Source organism: Pyrgilauda ruficollis, unplaced genomic scaffold (assembly GCF_017590135.1).
Source record: "Pyrgilauda ruficollis isolate IOZ18807 unplaced genomic scaffold, ASM1759013v1 scaffold3, whole genome shotgun sequence".
Taxonomy (NCBI): domain Eukaryota; kingdom Metazoa; phylum Chordata; class Aves; order Passeriformes; family Passeridae; genus Pyrgilauda; species Pyrgilauda ruficollis.
In genome coordinates, this window is record NW_024524377.1 from 5,250,957 (window position 1) to 5,266,916 (window position 15,960).

Genomic DNA, 15,960 nt, shown 5'->3' on the forward strand with positions numbered 1-15,960 from the left:
GCATAACTGGAAACAAATCCATCCGTGTTATTCCTTTTGCGATGTTGTCACTTTCCTGGGTCATTTCAATTGCCATGTCTTTCAGCTCATTGCTAAGCATTAACTTTGCCTTAGGAAGTCACACTTGATGTTCACAAAAGCCGTTCTGTGCACCCTGACTGGGCTCTGAGCTGGTTTCAAGGGGCGCCGCTTCCAGGCTGGGATCTGGGGGTGCAGGACCCGTCTCCTGCGGGCTGCAGCTGGGCGTGGGCTCCTTCTGGAAGGTGCTCAGGAAAACTTTGGCGTTGCTCTTGGCGGAAGACCCGCGCCTGGAGGACACGAAGAGCAGCGGGCGCAGGGAGCGGCTGCTCCGCGCCGCGGAGCTCTGGTTGGCCCGGAGGAACCTCTCCCTGTTGGCGTGCTGCAGGGTGAGGCGGCAGCACAGCACCTGCAGGAACACGCTGCGGAACTGCTGGGAGGAGATGTTGTACAGCAGCGGGTTCACCACCGAGCTGAGGTAGAAGAAGATGTCGGCGATGGGGAGGAGGGTGATGTAGGCTCTGAAGTAGGGGACGGTCCAGTCCTGCTTTGGTTTGGCAGCGGCCATGATCCTCCTGACCTGGTTTGGCATCCAGCAAACCGCCAGAGTGGCGACGATCAGTCCTGCGGGCAGAGAGAGCAAGAAAGAGGTCTGCATACGTGGGGGAAGACACAAAAAGTACTATCAGTTCTGCACTTACTTGTTAGGAAATGGTACCAATTTTTCAGTGTTTTGCTTGACAGCTTTTTCTGCCGGTAGCATTTTTTTGTTTGTTGTTTTTAATAACTGTTACAAGGTCATTGCGGCACATGCTCAGACAAAACACTGCACAGTGCTTGGATGGTGTTTCTTTGTACCTGGTGTCATTTATTGCTTTTCAAAGTGTTCTTTCTCTGATCATACGTGTCTTCGGAAAGAATATGGTTTTAGTTTGGTTTCTGCTCTTACATTTCTTCTGTCTTTCCCTTTACTTTGAAAAACAAACACAATAAATAGAACCTATAGCCATATTAGATCAGGCAATACCCAGAAGAGATCAGATTCTTGTTTGTACTTTACAAAAAAGAAAATGTATGCATAATAATATATTTCGTGTTATTTTTGGTAGATTTCCTCTTACAGAAGCTATTTTTAAGTAAAATGTGTATGGATCTTTTTACGGTAATTAAGATACGTTGGGCTTTCTTAAAAATCAAATTCCAGTGGAATTAAATGATGAATGTAAATGAGAAAAACCCAAGCCTAGTCATGAAAGTGTAAGCAGTTTCAGATTGTAAATTACGCTTTAAAATGTGGTATCTGACCATTTTGTATTTATATGTAAATATAAATACATGTTGCTGCATCACTAATGGCATTAAAAAGGGGTGGCTGAAGTGTTGGATGTCTGACAATTCTGCCTGCATGGAGCGTGTTCCGCAGGGTGCAGGAACCTGTCAGTGACTGGAGCTGGCTGTTCCCAGGCAGGACATGGAGCAGGAGCAAGGCACCTCATGGCATCCTCTGTTTCTCCTGTGTGCCAGCGCTGGAATCCTGCGCACACACACACACACACACCTTGTGTGACATGCCAGGTACAAAAAGTCACTCCTCCTGCTGCTCCCCCGGCGCCGAGCAGTGCTGGCTCACAGGGCAGCCTCCAGTTTGCTGTCCCCTCTCTGCTTCTCTCTGTGCAGGAGCTGTGCCTTACACGAACTTTGGAGGGAGCAGAAGCTGCAGCCTGGGGCAAGGAGTGTCCTGGTGGGGCAGTTCTCATCCTGTGTGTCACCTTGTTAACCTCATCCAGTGCCTGACCTCTGCTCCCTACAGCAGCACAGAAGCTGTTTAATTCTTACTTCTCTGGGCTGAGTCGGATTGCCCCCACTGGAGAGGTCACTGTAGCAATGCCATTTGGAAATAGCGGGGTTTTGAAGCCAGGAAAAGCATGTTTCACTAGCAGGCGGATGTGAATGTAGCAGGGAAGGGAGGCAGGAAATACAAGAAAGTTTCATAACTTTGAAACCGCCAGAGCTTCATCAGGCTCTGTCCAGGTTCTCACCCCCAAGCAAACGAAAGGTATGAAATGCCTTTTAAAAAAAGAAATTTAATTTTTTTCTTCATAAAAGGGATAATTACTTTGACGAATTTATTATCTCCCTGAATGAGCTACCAAATAAAAGCTGTCCTTTGGATCCCTTGCTTCTGTAATCACTTCTGTCACAATAACTTTGTTGGGATAGGGAACTAGCAGATCTTAAACCTACAGCACTGGCTTAAGAGCCCTGGAGGGCTGCTGTTGGCAGGCCAGTAGTAAATCCATCGCCAAAACCTTTGCCATTTTCAGTTCTTTGCCTACCAGAACTCTCCCCAGCCACTGTTTCTTTGCTCTCAGTCCCACAGTCCCCTTCCTGCCCCTGCTTTTCCCCTGCCACCTTCCCTCACTGTTCAGTACCTGCTGTGCCTCTGTGATCTGAATTTTGTATTAATCCTGCAAATGTTTGAGGCCTTCATTGCTCTTTTCCTGCTGTCAGCTCAACAACTATAGGTGTCAGTCCTGGCATGGGCCAAAAGAAAATAAGGCCCCTTGAGCAGTGACTTGTGATGAATCTTACAAAAGACAGTGGAAAGATTCTATTGTTTCACTGGGGCTTTTTCTCTGGTGCAACTTAAACACAGAGTTCACAAGCCCAAATCTGTGGAATTCTCATCAAATTTTACCAGAAGATCTCTTCCAATTGAGAAGAAAATAAGCTGTATTGTACAATTATTTTTTTTTGTTCTTGGTTAGAAACAGGATGCTTCATCATGCTGATTAATAGTTTCCTAAATTATGAATGCTGCTGTGAAAAACTGAGCAAACAATGTGTGCATTCATTTTTAAAGCCCAACTGCACTACTCTGAGATGTCTGATGAATTTTTTTGCTTCTATCTGAATTCCTTGGCATTGACCTTTCTTTTTAATTCAAACTGCCAAGTGCTTAAGATACCCCCTTATATTTTTCAGACGCTTTTGTTCTGGAGAAGTGAATATCTGGTAGTGTGTACAGCAAGTGAAAAATGAGCTGCTTGTGCCCTTGTGCAGCACAGAGAGGTTTGTTTCTTGGGGAGCAGGAGGGACATCTGCAAAACTCTTGTTTCCCAGGGATGACTAATTGTTCATTTTCACACATTGAGAAGATGCCTGTTGATTCAAAGGAGATGCACCATGCAAATAAACATGCTGACAGACTCACAATATTTTTTTCCAACGTTCACACTTGGCATGGCAGTGTGGAGTAAAGGGAAGCACAGCAGAAGAGCCTCGGGAAGCCTCTGAGCTCAACTCTGCTGCTGTCAGGCTGAGCCTGGGCTCGGGCTCCAGGAGTTTGTGTTGTGCTGCTGTGCCAGAGGTGCTTATGCAGCCTTAACCAGCTAGAATGGAAACCACACTGAATCTTACACCAGCAATAATGTATTTTTCCTGTGAGCTTGCTGCCTGATGGGAATAATTCTTCACATTTCAGCTCATGTCCAACTTTGCCTTCCACTCCCTCTTAGAAAGATCAGTAGCTCTGCTTTTTCACCGTTTTCCTGACCACTGCACAGAAGCGACACAGAGCAGAGCTTTATCTTCCATGGAATAACAATGTTTATAAACAAAGTAATGCTGTGGTTTTGCAACCTGCATCACTGGTGCTTGAAATTTTCAACTCACATTTGAATTATTCCAGTTTAATCATCAGAATGGCATTAGAAAAATGCCAGTAGAAGCCAGGAGCCCTTGTGTTACCTTCTGTAAGACCATCTCAACCTTTAAGTAAGAGCAGGAGCTTAGAATTCATTTAACATTGATTTAGATATTTCAAGGTAACAAACAAAACAAAACAAAAGACATGAAAAGGTCCTTGACTAAAACTACATTATAAAGTTAAACCATAAACAAGCCACAAAACAATTTATCCCAAAATAGGAATTACCACATTCTACTACTGTTTGAATCTGAAAAAAAAACCCAGCCCAAGCCTCTTTACAAACAAAGCATACAAATTTAACAACACTTTAAATTTGGGAATCATTATTCTAACTTCCCAAAAGTCAATCTCACAGTATTAATTCTTAATATGTGACAAAGGATCATTTATGTAGTAAAATAAACCTAGCATTTAAGTGCCAATAGTATAAATATTCATTGCTGGCAGAGAATAGGAGTTTGGCAGTCATCTATCCCTTAGCAATACTTTTTTATTACTCAGAAAATTCCTCTGGGCCATAGGGGACTGAATTAAATTCGTTATGAACTTTATTGGGAAAGATTTTAAATATGTGCAGATGTCTGGTAGAGAGGGCTTCTTTTTCTGTACTTTCCCTTGTTCTTCTGTTAAACAGATTTTTGTCTTTTTTTTCTGTACCTAAGCACTTAAATCTGTCTCCTTTTAAAAGCCGGTGCTTTGCCACTATCCTGGCTGCTGTCAGCCATCCCAAAAAGCCTGAAATTGTCAACAAGATCATAACTGCTACCAGACAGTGCCAAGAACAGCTTTTCTTTGGCTGCCACAGCCCCTTAGCTGAGGCTGTTGGTGACCTCAGGTACAGTCCTTTGCCTGTGCACTTAACCCTGACCATCCTGCTGGGTCTAGGTCTGCCAGACTCTGCTGCTGCTCTGTCCCAGCCAGCCCAAAGCACAGGCAGACCTCAAAGTTTGCCTCTCTGGCATCTGATTAATGACACAAAGGCGGGTTCTCAGCACCTGCTTGTAAACTGACATTTAAATGGCAATTGTCAGTGGAATATAAGCATATGGTTACTGAGCTGTGAGTCAAGTGCAGGCAGAAATGCACTTGGTTCACAGGAAGAGCTTTTTTGTGTGTTGGTTTCACTTTTGTGTACTTGGCCTGACTGTACTCAAAGGCACGACATGACACTAATGCTTAGTCACAAAGTCTTCAAACAGTGCATCAGAAGTGCCAAGAAGTCCCAAGAGAGGAAGAAAGACAACCTTTAATTATTAAGTTTACCATCACAAAGCAATGCCAATTACAAGAAAAGCACTTGGTCCCTACTGGATTCTGCTACAGGCTTTGAAAATGTGCAAAGATACCTTCCCACTAATCAGGGTCTCAATGGTCTCAGTATCAGCCACTAATAACTCAGGAGAAGGGAGAAAAAGCAAAGGCAGAAGTACTAATTAAGAATGCTACTTTCTGGAGGTGGGGTTTTGGCTTGTATTTGTGTTACATTTCTTTTAACCAGGACCAAAAATCTTGCTTTAAGTTAGAATTAAGGACATAAGGCACTAGTTTATTGTCTTTCTAGCTTCCAAGAAGAGTCAGGGCATGCAGCCTTCAATCACTGAGATGACCTTCCCAGCTGCAGATCAATGCAGTGCTGTCTTCCAGCATCTGCAGCTGCTCGGTGCCTCTGCTGCTGCAGCTCCCTGCACGTGAGGAGTCCGCTGCCATATGCTTGTTGTCTCCTGACAATTGTCATTGAAATGTCAGCTTACAAACAGCTGTTACTTACACTGCTGCAAGTCTGGCCTGTAAGTGCAGCAAGGAAAGCAGGCAGTGATGCCTGAATGGCAGCTGCCCCTCAGCACCGCAGGCTGCTCTGCCTCGGCGTGGGAAACTGAGGCAGGCTGGCTGGAGCACCCCAAGCAGGGGACTGTCTTCCATGCTCTCCAGTCTCAAGGATCTCCTCCTGCTCCTTCTTTGGACAGGGAAGAGTTTGGAGCAGTTTCTCTGCTCCTCCAGCAGCTGGATAGAATTTCAGACCCAAGCCTGCAGCTTTTAACAGCTCCTGGTGAGTTCCTGGTGTCAGCCGCTGTCCAAAAAGTGACTGACCCCCTCTCTGTCTCTGACCAACAGCAATGGGCTGCTGATGAGTAGAAGGGTGTACAGGAGGGTGGGAAACAGGAACACACCTTCTACTTCTGCTCCCAGCCCCATCATTGCCTCCCCCATCATCTCCCTTGCTTTTAAGGGCAGAAAGTTTAAAAGCAAGCTCCACAGAGGAACCGCAGTGTCTCTTCAAGGCTTCTGTGGAAATTGCAGCGTTTTTGCCAGAGCTGGTATCTCCACATAAAAGGGTCTGTATAGCACAAATCATGTGCTAGAAGGCCTTTGTGTATCCTAAATTAGTCTTGTGATATTCAGTGCTGTCATGCCTGCATCCTTCTTGTACAGCCTGTCATCATCTCTAGGAAACCTCTACCCTGCTCTCTAAGATCCAGAATAAGGGAAAAAAGGGAAGGGGATAGATCTGAGGGATAATCCTCCAGTCACAGAGAAATGGCCACACATCTCTTGCCCACACACAACTGCAGAAGGCCCAAGCAGGCTGCTGAGTTCTCTGTGGCACCAGAGTGCCCACAAATCCAGCTCCAGCTGGCCCGCAGACACACTCACACTTGTCACACGGGCGTGAGATAAACCTGCCATCTGATCCAGCTGTGTGCCCTGTCCAACACTTCAGCATCCTTGTCTAGGCAGAGATTCACAGCTGGGTCTCAGATCAGCCTCGTCCCTCGTGTCCCCTGCTCTGTGTCCCTGTCACTGTGGGCAGTGAGGCAGCTCCTGGGCACAGAGCCACTGCAGGGAGCACCACCAAGGCTCTGAAACAGAAGGGGTGGTTTCACTGCCCTTACCAGCATACTCATGACCATTAATCTCCCATTTCCCAAAACCCCACCAGCCAATCTGTATTCAGTGCACAATGCCACAACCATCAGTAAGGGTTTTGCTTGAATGAGGGCTGCACTGTGCTCCATGGGCAGGATAAACTTCTAACAAAGATTAAAAACAGGAAAAGAATACTAATACAAACTTCTCCCTTGCCCCTCTCAAACACATACAAGTTTCTTCTGCTGAAGGACAAATATTATCGTAATAATAAGCATATATTGATGTAGGTTGAGGCGAATATAAAATGTATTAACCTGAGAGATAAATATTGATATTGCTTTGTCCATATCAATATTTAGTTCAAGGGACAATAAATTTTGATATTCACTGAAACAAGTCAATACATGCATTGCTGCACGCATTTTCTATAAGCTCAAGTTATTCAGCAACTCTCTCTTCTTTTTTTTTTTTATCCTCAACTTTCACAATCACAGAACTGACTCTCATAAATCCTTCTCTGTAAGAGAAGAAGGCAATAAGTGAACTAGCCCTACTCAGGCAGTAACTACAGGGAGAAAAAATGAGAAGACATGGCCAGTGTCTGTCTCCCAGGGATTTCCTGTTCAGTTTTTCTAAACACCAGGGAGACCCTCAGGCTCCCTGTGGGCTCTGACACCGGATCTGGGCTGGCTGCTGTGGGCAGCCCCCTGAGAGAACAGGGATTTGCTCATGGCTGCACATCAGCAACTCGCTGCCTTTGCTGTGGAGCCACCTCACTGACAGACCACACACGGGTGCCACAAGCAGAGCAAAACTGAGGTCAACCCCCTGCCCCTGCTGGCTCTGCAGGGGAACCAGGGGCAAAGGAGAGAGTGAGACAGCATCTTTGTCACCAGCACAGGCAGGAAAATCTCTAAGTGTTCACAGAGAGGCTCTGGCAAGCACCCCACAGCCCTTCTCAGAATGGGCTTGGACTGAACAGAGGCCAGCAACAAACTCGTTATTGCGGTGAATACTGCTGGAAGGATTAAGCATATGGCCTGGGAGAAACGGCTGGAAACCAGCTCCATGTACATCCCATCAACAGCTTCCAGCAAAAAAGCAATGGACCAGCAAGTCCCACAGCCTTCAAAGGCATTTGGGTCCATCTCATGCTCATTATTCTCCTCCAGCTCCAAGGGTGCTGTGCAACGAGGCCACGTCTCATTAGCGAGCACGCTTGGGTGACAGGACAGCGCTGTTCCAAGAACTGGTGCAACAAGTGAAAGGCACTGAGGAAAAACCAGCTGCCTCTTGGGGCAATAAATGAACCAAACCTGCAAGATTTTAAAAAATATATTGCTGTTCTGTTGCACATAAGGTTGTGTCTCTTCCAACTGAAGCCACCATTAAGAGTCTCACTAAATCCCAAATGCTGAAGTGATGCACAAATTCTTCCTGTAAGGGGTCAATCTCTGCTCAGAACAGCGATGTGTTCAGGTGTGGGGCAGTGACAACACAGGGAGTCTACCTTTTATATTATTTAAAGCTTCTGTAGGTAACTGGAGTTGTCAGGCACATGAAGAAGAATTGCACACAAGTATTTGCCCCATGGCACCAGAAAATCACCTGCTGCTGCTTTTGACACTTCATTTCACAGGTGACCATGTAAATCATTGCTGAGGCCCAGCAGATGCTGCAGAATCCAAAATCTCACTTGGATTGGACAAACTTCCCTGCCTTAAATCCCCCTAAGGGCACCATGAGATCACTGAGACCAAGCTGGCTTCTCAGAGCTTCTGGCCAAGTGTGGTGTCATGGAGCCAAACCAGGGATACAAAAACATCCCCACAATCCCTCTCTCTGCCTGAAACCCCAGCATCACCCAACAGTTTGCCCCATTCAGGTTCTCCCTGCCCTGCCACACACATTTCTTCTCTTGACTGGCAACAGAGAGCTGCTCTGGGCTGGCTGAAGCACAGCAACATCCCAACAGTGCCTGACTGGCAAAGAGCAAGGCCAATTTTGTGTTTCCAGAAACCTGACCTTTAATAGAAGCCAGTGCTGAAGGAACCTGCCAGAAGAACACCAGAGCTTCCTTGCAGAGGTGCTGATGATGCTTCAGTGTCCATTGTACTTCAGCTCTCTGCAGCTGATAATAGCACATTGGGTTGAGAAACACGAACACTGCCATTAAACAGGAAGATTACAAGAGGAGCTGAAACAAATTTTCAGGTCTGTGTATCACTGATCCACACATCTGGGAGTTGCAGGGCACTACAGCAAAATATTTGCTGCAGCACTGGAACATAACTTAGGGGGATACCATCACACACTTCTCCACAAGCAATGGCAATCATTGCTCTTTAGAAGAATAAGCTATTTTTACTTTGCACCATCATCTAACAGCCCACAGCCCTTAGTTAGAGTGGAACCAGAGGCACCAGAAGTTGCCAGGGGAACACAGATATGCAGAACATAATTAGTGAGGACACAAGTGTTAACAGTTTTACTTCTTAGCAATTTAAAATGTCTGACAATTATCTTCAGTTCCTAGCAGGGTCAATTTTTGCTTCTCAAATATTTTTAAATACTGTCATTTTGCAGTACAAACACCAGAAAAAGCCTAAAAACACCCCAAAAGGTTTCACGACAGGAGTATCGTTACTGAACGTCAGCAGACGTTTTGCGAAATAATTATTAAAGTCTTGATATGCTTTTAAAAACCAGACATGCTCATGGAGTACCAGAAGGAATCATGTCAGTTTTAGTGCTCTGTGTTGGATTTGCACATCAAGGGTTTGGCAGTGGGTGGCTGCAGAGGTGGCTTCTGTGAGAAGCTGCCAGAAGCTTCCCCCACGTCCAATGGCTCCAGGATGGACCCGGCACTGGAGGTTTATCCTGCTCTTCAGCACCAATCTTACAACATCAAACTCCTCATCAGCTATAATTCAGTCCTAAATGTGCACAACACAGAGATGATGCTGTAATCTCTAATAAAACTGCATGCCCTGAGAACAGGTTCGTCTTTCAGGTCACTCACCAACACCCCACAGCCCTTTGCCTGGGACCCCACATCTGCACAGAGCCAAGGCTGCCCCCAAAAGCAGAATTTCCAATGCTCCCTTGCCCTCTTGGGTGCTTTCCCTCACTGAGGTGGGTAAACAATCATACACAGACAATAAATACCAACTTGGCATTCGAAGTGAGAGCTGACTCTTCGTTCAGGTGCCCATCTCATGCAGTTTGTCAACAAAAGACAAAATCCAGCTCAAAATCTGCTTTTGAGCAATTCATTGCCCTTCACAAGCACAATTTGCCAGTAAAAGATAAAAGCCCCTTTAAAATCAGGGCTACTTTGGTGAAAAGAAGATCAAGAATGTTGTGGAAATATTCATTGACTCAGCAGCAGAAGACATAACAGGGTAAAATAAATATAAAGTGCTCACTTTGAAATTTTAACATTTCAGCTGTCAGGAAAGACATGCTTATTGGAAATTGTTATTTTTGAACTCAGAAAGTATTTTTAAAAATCACTAATATGGACTGAAATGTGTAGAAGGGAAGAAGTTTAGTTTTTATTGATGCTTCTTCCTTGCAAAACAAATTCTTACCATGGTTGCTTTGATTTTCTTTTAGAAAGACTGAAGACCTGTTTTCCTTCTGCACTGGCGAAACAATGGGGGAAATACATCTTCCATATAAATCTCATTTAAATTCTGCATTCTAACTAGCAAACACAATTTGGAATTGAGAGGTTTTTTGTTTTTACATTACAAAATGAGCCGTTGCAACATTAAACAGCTCATCTATTGCAATTCAGCAGGAGAAATCATTGAACAATCAACTGCAGAATACAAATACAGAACGATGCTCTATTAGCTCTGCAGATACATCAGATACTTCAGTGAGCTCTGCCAGAAAGACAAGCTTTAAATATATTTTATATGGAACTGATGATCATGGGGGGATCAGCAAAGCTCTCTCTAAATGAGAGATGTACTATCAATACACAAGTCAGATTTTCGTACGAAAAACCTGCAAATGAATAAAACTTTCTCTATTTTAGCAAGTGAGATGAAAATGAAATTATTGATGCACAAATGGCAGCACGATCATGCTTGCCAGCTGCTCTAAAAAACAAATGCAATTGGAGTTTATGTTCAGCAGCCTAAGTGAGAAGAGAAACCAAAGCAAATTGCCATCAAAATCACGTGTAGTCATCCAAATTCCACCAACCAAAATCTGCAACAGGAAGCAGGAGCCAGGGAACGGGAGAGCAGAAATTCACAAGGCAGCTGTGGCACCACTGGCATGGGGCTGACAGCTCAGCTTTCGGACTGAAGGCCACTTCTTTGTTCTCCTCTGTCCCTGAGAACAGTGATTATCATAACCTGCAGGAGGCTGAGGAAATGAGCTGGGTGGTGGTGGCAGACAGGAACCTTTGGAAAGGATGGGGAGAGGAGGAATCTCTGATTCAGCCATCTCCAGTGGCAATCCCAGCCCTGCAGGGCTGAATTCCAGTCTGACTCTCAATTGTGTCCTGGCTAGCATGTCAGTGGGGGAAACAAAGCAAATGCTAAGCAACAAGGCAGCTTTCTTTTCTAAATTAGGCCTAACCTTTGATTATTTGGATCAAACCCCTGGGCAGTGGCGAAGCTCCTTGAAATCACTGTAAGAAAAATATCCCAGGCAAACATGGCTTGTTTGCAGCTTCCCTCCAGAAGGCTACTCAGGGAGCTGTAGTATTTTGATTGCAGCAAAGTTTCTTCTCTGCTAACACCTGAATCTCCTTTTATTTACATTTTGGAGCTGTCCAGAGAACTGTAATGAATGCAAACCTGTCAAAACCTCCTTTCTCAAGCATTTTCAAGGAATACATATGAAAGATAAAGAGCATTCTTCCCCCCAACACAGCCTTGGCAGCAGCCTAATTCAAAGTTTCCCATGCCAGGTTAGAAGGCAAATGTGCTCTGCAAATGGCATTCAGGTAAACACCTGGACATGGATTTGCCCAGCACACAGCCACCATCTGGATTGAGAGCCTGCTGTCTGTGCTGTGGTATTTGCATTTTGCTTCCAGAAGCTGCTGGGGACCTCCAAAATGTCTCAGGTGGGCAGCTCACAGCAGATGTCAGCCAGTGCTTCTTCCTCTCCCCCACAAACCCAGCCTCAGCCCTGTAGCTCAGCTATGGCAAAAGATGTCAGCTCATTTTGCTGCCTGTAATCTATTTGAAATAGCCCCCCTTATCATGATTTAAAGTTTGGAAAAAACACCACTGCATGCTCCTTTCTTTTATCCAAGCTCCACAGGGTACATTTTGCTGGCTTTTTAACTCTCATATATTTCCTTGGGGTGAATCCACAGTTAATGAGAGCATTCCAGGTGGAACTGGAGCATGCAGCTCTCCCTATCTTTTGTAGCACCTTTCCAAGAAACACTAAGAGCCATAAGATATTACTGCAGACCCAAGAAAACTAATTAAGCTTGAGCTTTAAGTATCCAACAGCTTGCTCTATCCCTCTCTTCCAGAAAATGAAGGAATGAAATGGTGCTTTTTGAAGGAAACTCTATAAACACATAACAAGAATCAAGATGTAGAAATGCATTCTATTATGCCATTTTTAACATAAATTCTGGAATCCAGTGATAAATATGGTGTTTTCTGGAACATAGTGAGGATACAGAGGATTCTACAAAGGACTAAATCTACCCTACTGTAGATTACAAAATATATTTCTTCCTCTAGCCACATGCAGCTGGTTCCAAGTGTGGACACACAGGACCCATGAGAAAAGACTTCTACAGTAACCCTTTCACATATAATAAAAATATGACTGTGAAAGAGAGAAAGAAGATCATTAAATATCAGAATCCACAGCAACTGAAAGGGTGATTATAAGCATTTGAGAACTTTCCTATGCATTTACATAGCACTTTAAGTTCAACTGTTCGTCTTCAGTTTGACCCAGACCATGACAGAAATAGATAATCCTATTGCTTCTGACATTGCTACATAATTTAGTAGCTGCTCTGCCCCTCCTAACACAGCTATAGCCACTGGACTTTCATTTCTGGTCCTCCTTCCAGAATGGTCTTTTCCTTTGAAATAAGTTTTTCTACTGAGACCTACCAACTAAGACATCTTGGGAAGACATTTTCAAATACCTTCTTTTGAACTTTGTAAGGTTTCTACCAACTAATGAGTGAAACCCTAACTCCCAAGAATAGAGCTAAATTTTCTCAAAGTATTCAAGAGATTAACCCAAAATGTATAAATCATCTTCCCATATGGCAAGAAACTTCTTTAACCAATAAGTCACAGATCAAAGGACAAGCAGCTCTTTCCTACAACGCCAGAGCAAAAATGGTCTCTTCTCTCCTCAAAGTCAGAGAGCCAAGAGCCAGGACTTGGTGCTCCCTGGGTAGCTGTGAGGTGGGTGACCCTTCCAAACCCTGCCTCCCACCTCTGCAGTCAGGGAAAACTCTTCAAAGCCTGTTAGAGTGAAACAGAGCATGGGATCTGCTTTGGGGCACTGATGGGCTCCTCCACCTCTTTGCTAAGGCAGCTGGAACACAAAGGCCTCCAATTTACCCCAAGCACCAAGTAAATAATGTCACCTGATTTGCTACAAGAATATTCCATCTACAGCGACTCCCTAAATCCAGAGGCAGCATCTTCAAAACCCAGGCACTTCTGTCCTACTGCTTTCCATACACCCAAGTTAATTTATTGGACAAAAAATCCTGCAGAGATGGAAACTAATTCCAGGTAGGTAAAAGCAATCATGTACTCTGGTAAACAACAAGAAACAACACAGAGGAAAACCATATTTTAAAAGGCTGGTGCATAACACTGGGATTGCACTTGCTCTGCTACCCTGAGCCACCTCATTACCTCTGTGATTGCAGAAATCCTGCTACACTCACTGGGAACTTCACAACAGGATCAGGGGCTGAATGCAGCTGAAAACCTGTTTAATTAGCAGCTGATCACAAAAACCAAAATGTACTTACTTGCACCTCCAGATAATAGGAAAAGTGTTTCAATTCTCACTGCTGTAGCCACATTTCTACATTAAACTGTATTATTTTTTAAATCTTGTTTGCAGTCAATCATATGAACGTGCCCTATGGAATTTTTTTGCTAAGTATTTAAAAAAAAACCTCAATGGACACAGTGTGGAAAAGCATCTCAGCATAGTATGAAGACCTGTGCTTAAGTTTACATTCCTTTTTTGGCAAAAATAGTAGTTGTTCTGCACTGAAATTCATATTTGTAATAAAAGCCCCATTCAGCTGCTCATATACTAAAGAAACAATTCATGGCTGAATAATGTACCAATTCAAAAGCAATCTCTCTAAGCTACAGGAAACCTCTTGAGTTGCAAGTTTGCACAAAATGAAGCCTCAACAAAATGAACCACTTTGAAACTAAATGAAAATTTAGCCAATTGATCTGAACAAGAAAGTCCTATGTACAATGCATTTTTTTTATCCACGTTAGAAGGACCTGCCAGAAATCCTGTTTGGAAAAAAAAATATCACACCAATAAATCAAAAGATGGTGGTGTTGTTTGTTGGTTTGTTTTCCTAAAGGATATATTTTTTTTTTTTTATAATGGGATAGAGGTTTTATAACTTCATGTTTAAACAGCACCTGGCCAGTGCTGAAAGAAAAAAACACTGGATGGTGTCTTAAGAGGGATGTTCTGTCTTCCAGCTTTAATTTTTAATCTGCCTTTTGGTGCACCTGGCTCCTGACAAAGCTCTCGGCTCCAGAGTTACTTTGAGATCAGCACACCAGGAGCCAGCCCTGCCTGAAAGGAAAGGGAGTGCTTGGTTTGTGCACTGCCATGAGCCACTGGGGCAAAATGATTGCAGATCAAAATTAGGAGGTTGCTGGAGCAATTTAGGCTGGCAAGATGAAGAGCAGAGGGAGGGACAGGATGCAAGTGCTGGATGTGCAGCCATCCAGCAGTGCAGCAGGAGTGTAAAGGGTAATGGAAGAAGGGAGAGGGGATGGGAAGAGGGGAGGGTTGAAGGCAGTGATCGTATCAAGAATGTCTTATTTTTTTGAAGCGACATGCCACAAGAAAATGTTATTCCCACTGATCCAGTAAATGAGCCTGTTTTTCATGGAGGTAGCTTAAGGAAATCAGGGTGGGTAGAGGAGAAGGTCTAGTCATGCACAAGCACAAATCGTAGTTGGAAGCGGGTTTTGAGCAAGAGTCAAACGAGAACACCTTTAGGGAAGACACACAGCTCAACCTCATCTAGGACTACTGGGACATAAAAGGGCAGTTACACAATTACCAAGGACAAAAGGCCTTTTTTAATTATAAAATGAGTAAGTATGGTCAGCAGGCTCAAAGCTGGGTTAAGAGGTGTCAGTGCTGGTGTATGTGCCTGCAGTAGGCAGGGATTCTTTCCCAGATTGAGACACATACTGGGTTGGGTTTAAAAAAAAGCTCCTTCCCAATCTGGTCCCAGGGACAAAATTAAAACTCTGTTGTAACAAGATGAGCAGCAGTGTTAGACATGTGGGACTCAAAAGAACATTTTACCCATCTGAAGCACTAAGAGAAAGGATTTGCATTGTACATTTGTAGAGAACAAGGGATTTTTTTTCCTAATTGTTATTGAAATATGCAAACCGTGCACTGCTCACTCACTCTGCTTGAATTAGTGATTTACAGTGACAGTTTACCTTTATTTCCACATCTGGAAATAGGAGATAAATCAAGTGATAAGCTGCCAACAATGGTCTCAAAATGGAGAGCACTTTACCCAAGAGCTCCTTGTAGCTTGCTGAGCTGGCACTGCATTAGAGCAGATCCAGCAAGATTATCCATCGGCAGCAGCCAAAGGCAGGTACAACACCGTAACAAACTCCACTGGTGCACAGTCTGCCTCCGTGCTTTAGGGGGAAAAGGAGCAAACAAAGCCGCTGCCTTCAGGAGGTGTTTCAGGAACAAAAGGACTCGGAGCATTTCCCTGGGATGAGGAGGAGCTGCTGGCACTGAGCGATGTGAGGATGGGAGCACACATCACTCCTGCTTGGTACCTCAGCCCTAGTGGGCATCCAGCACTGGCTGGGACCCTGCTGCACCCACCCACCCTGCCTGGGAATAGGGACAGGGACTGCAAAACCTCTGCTCCAAAAAAGAGCCATTTTCCAATGTCTGCAGCTGTCCATTCAGAGCAGCAGCTTCCTGCACCGCTGGCTGGCAGAGCTCAGCAAGGATCCCCTCTCCCACGTCTCCTGGGAAGTTCCTGCCCCCCAGCCAGGACAGGGGTCTGGGGGTCTCTCTCACACACTTACACCATGCTAACAACATCCTGCAGAAACAAAGGAGCATCAGAGCTGGGAGAAAACCAA

At 44.5% G+C, this 15,960-nt stretch overlaps 1 protein-coding gene across 1 annotated transcript in view; it reads right to left on the reverse strand.

Annotated features, from left to right (window-relative positions):
• Positions 1 to 118: 118 nt before the first annotated feature.
• GPR39 (G protein-coupled receptor 39) overlaps positions 119 to 15,960 on the reverse strand; it is a 72,690-nt gene continuing 56,848 nt past the window's right edge. The window contains exon 2 of the mRNA XM_041473370.1: positions 119 to 642. Within this exon, the coding sequence (XP_041329304.1) occupies positions 119 to 642 (524 nt within the window). The remainder of the gene's footprint in view (positions 643 to 15,960) is intronic.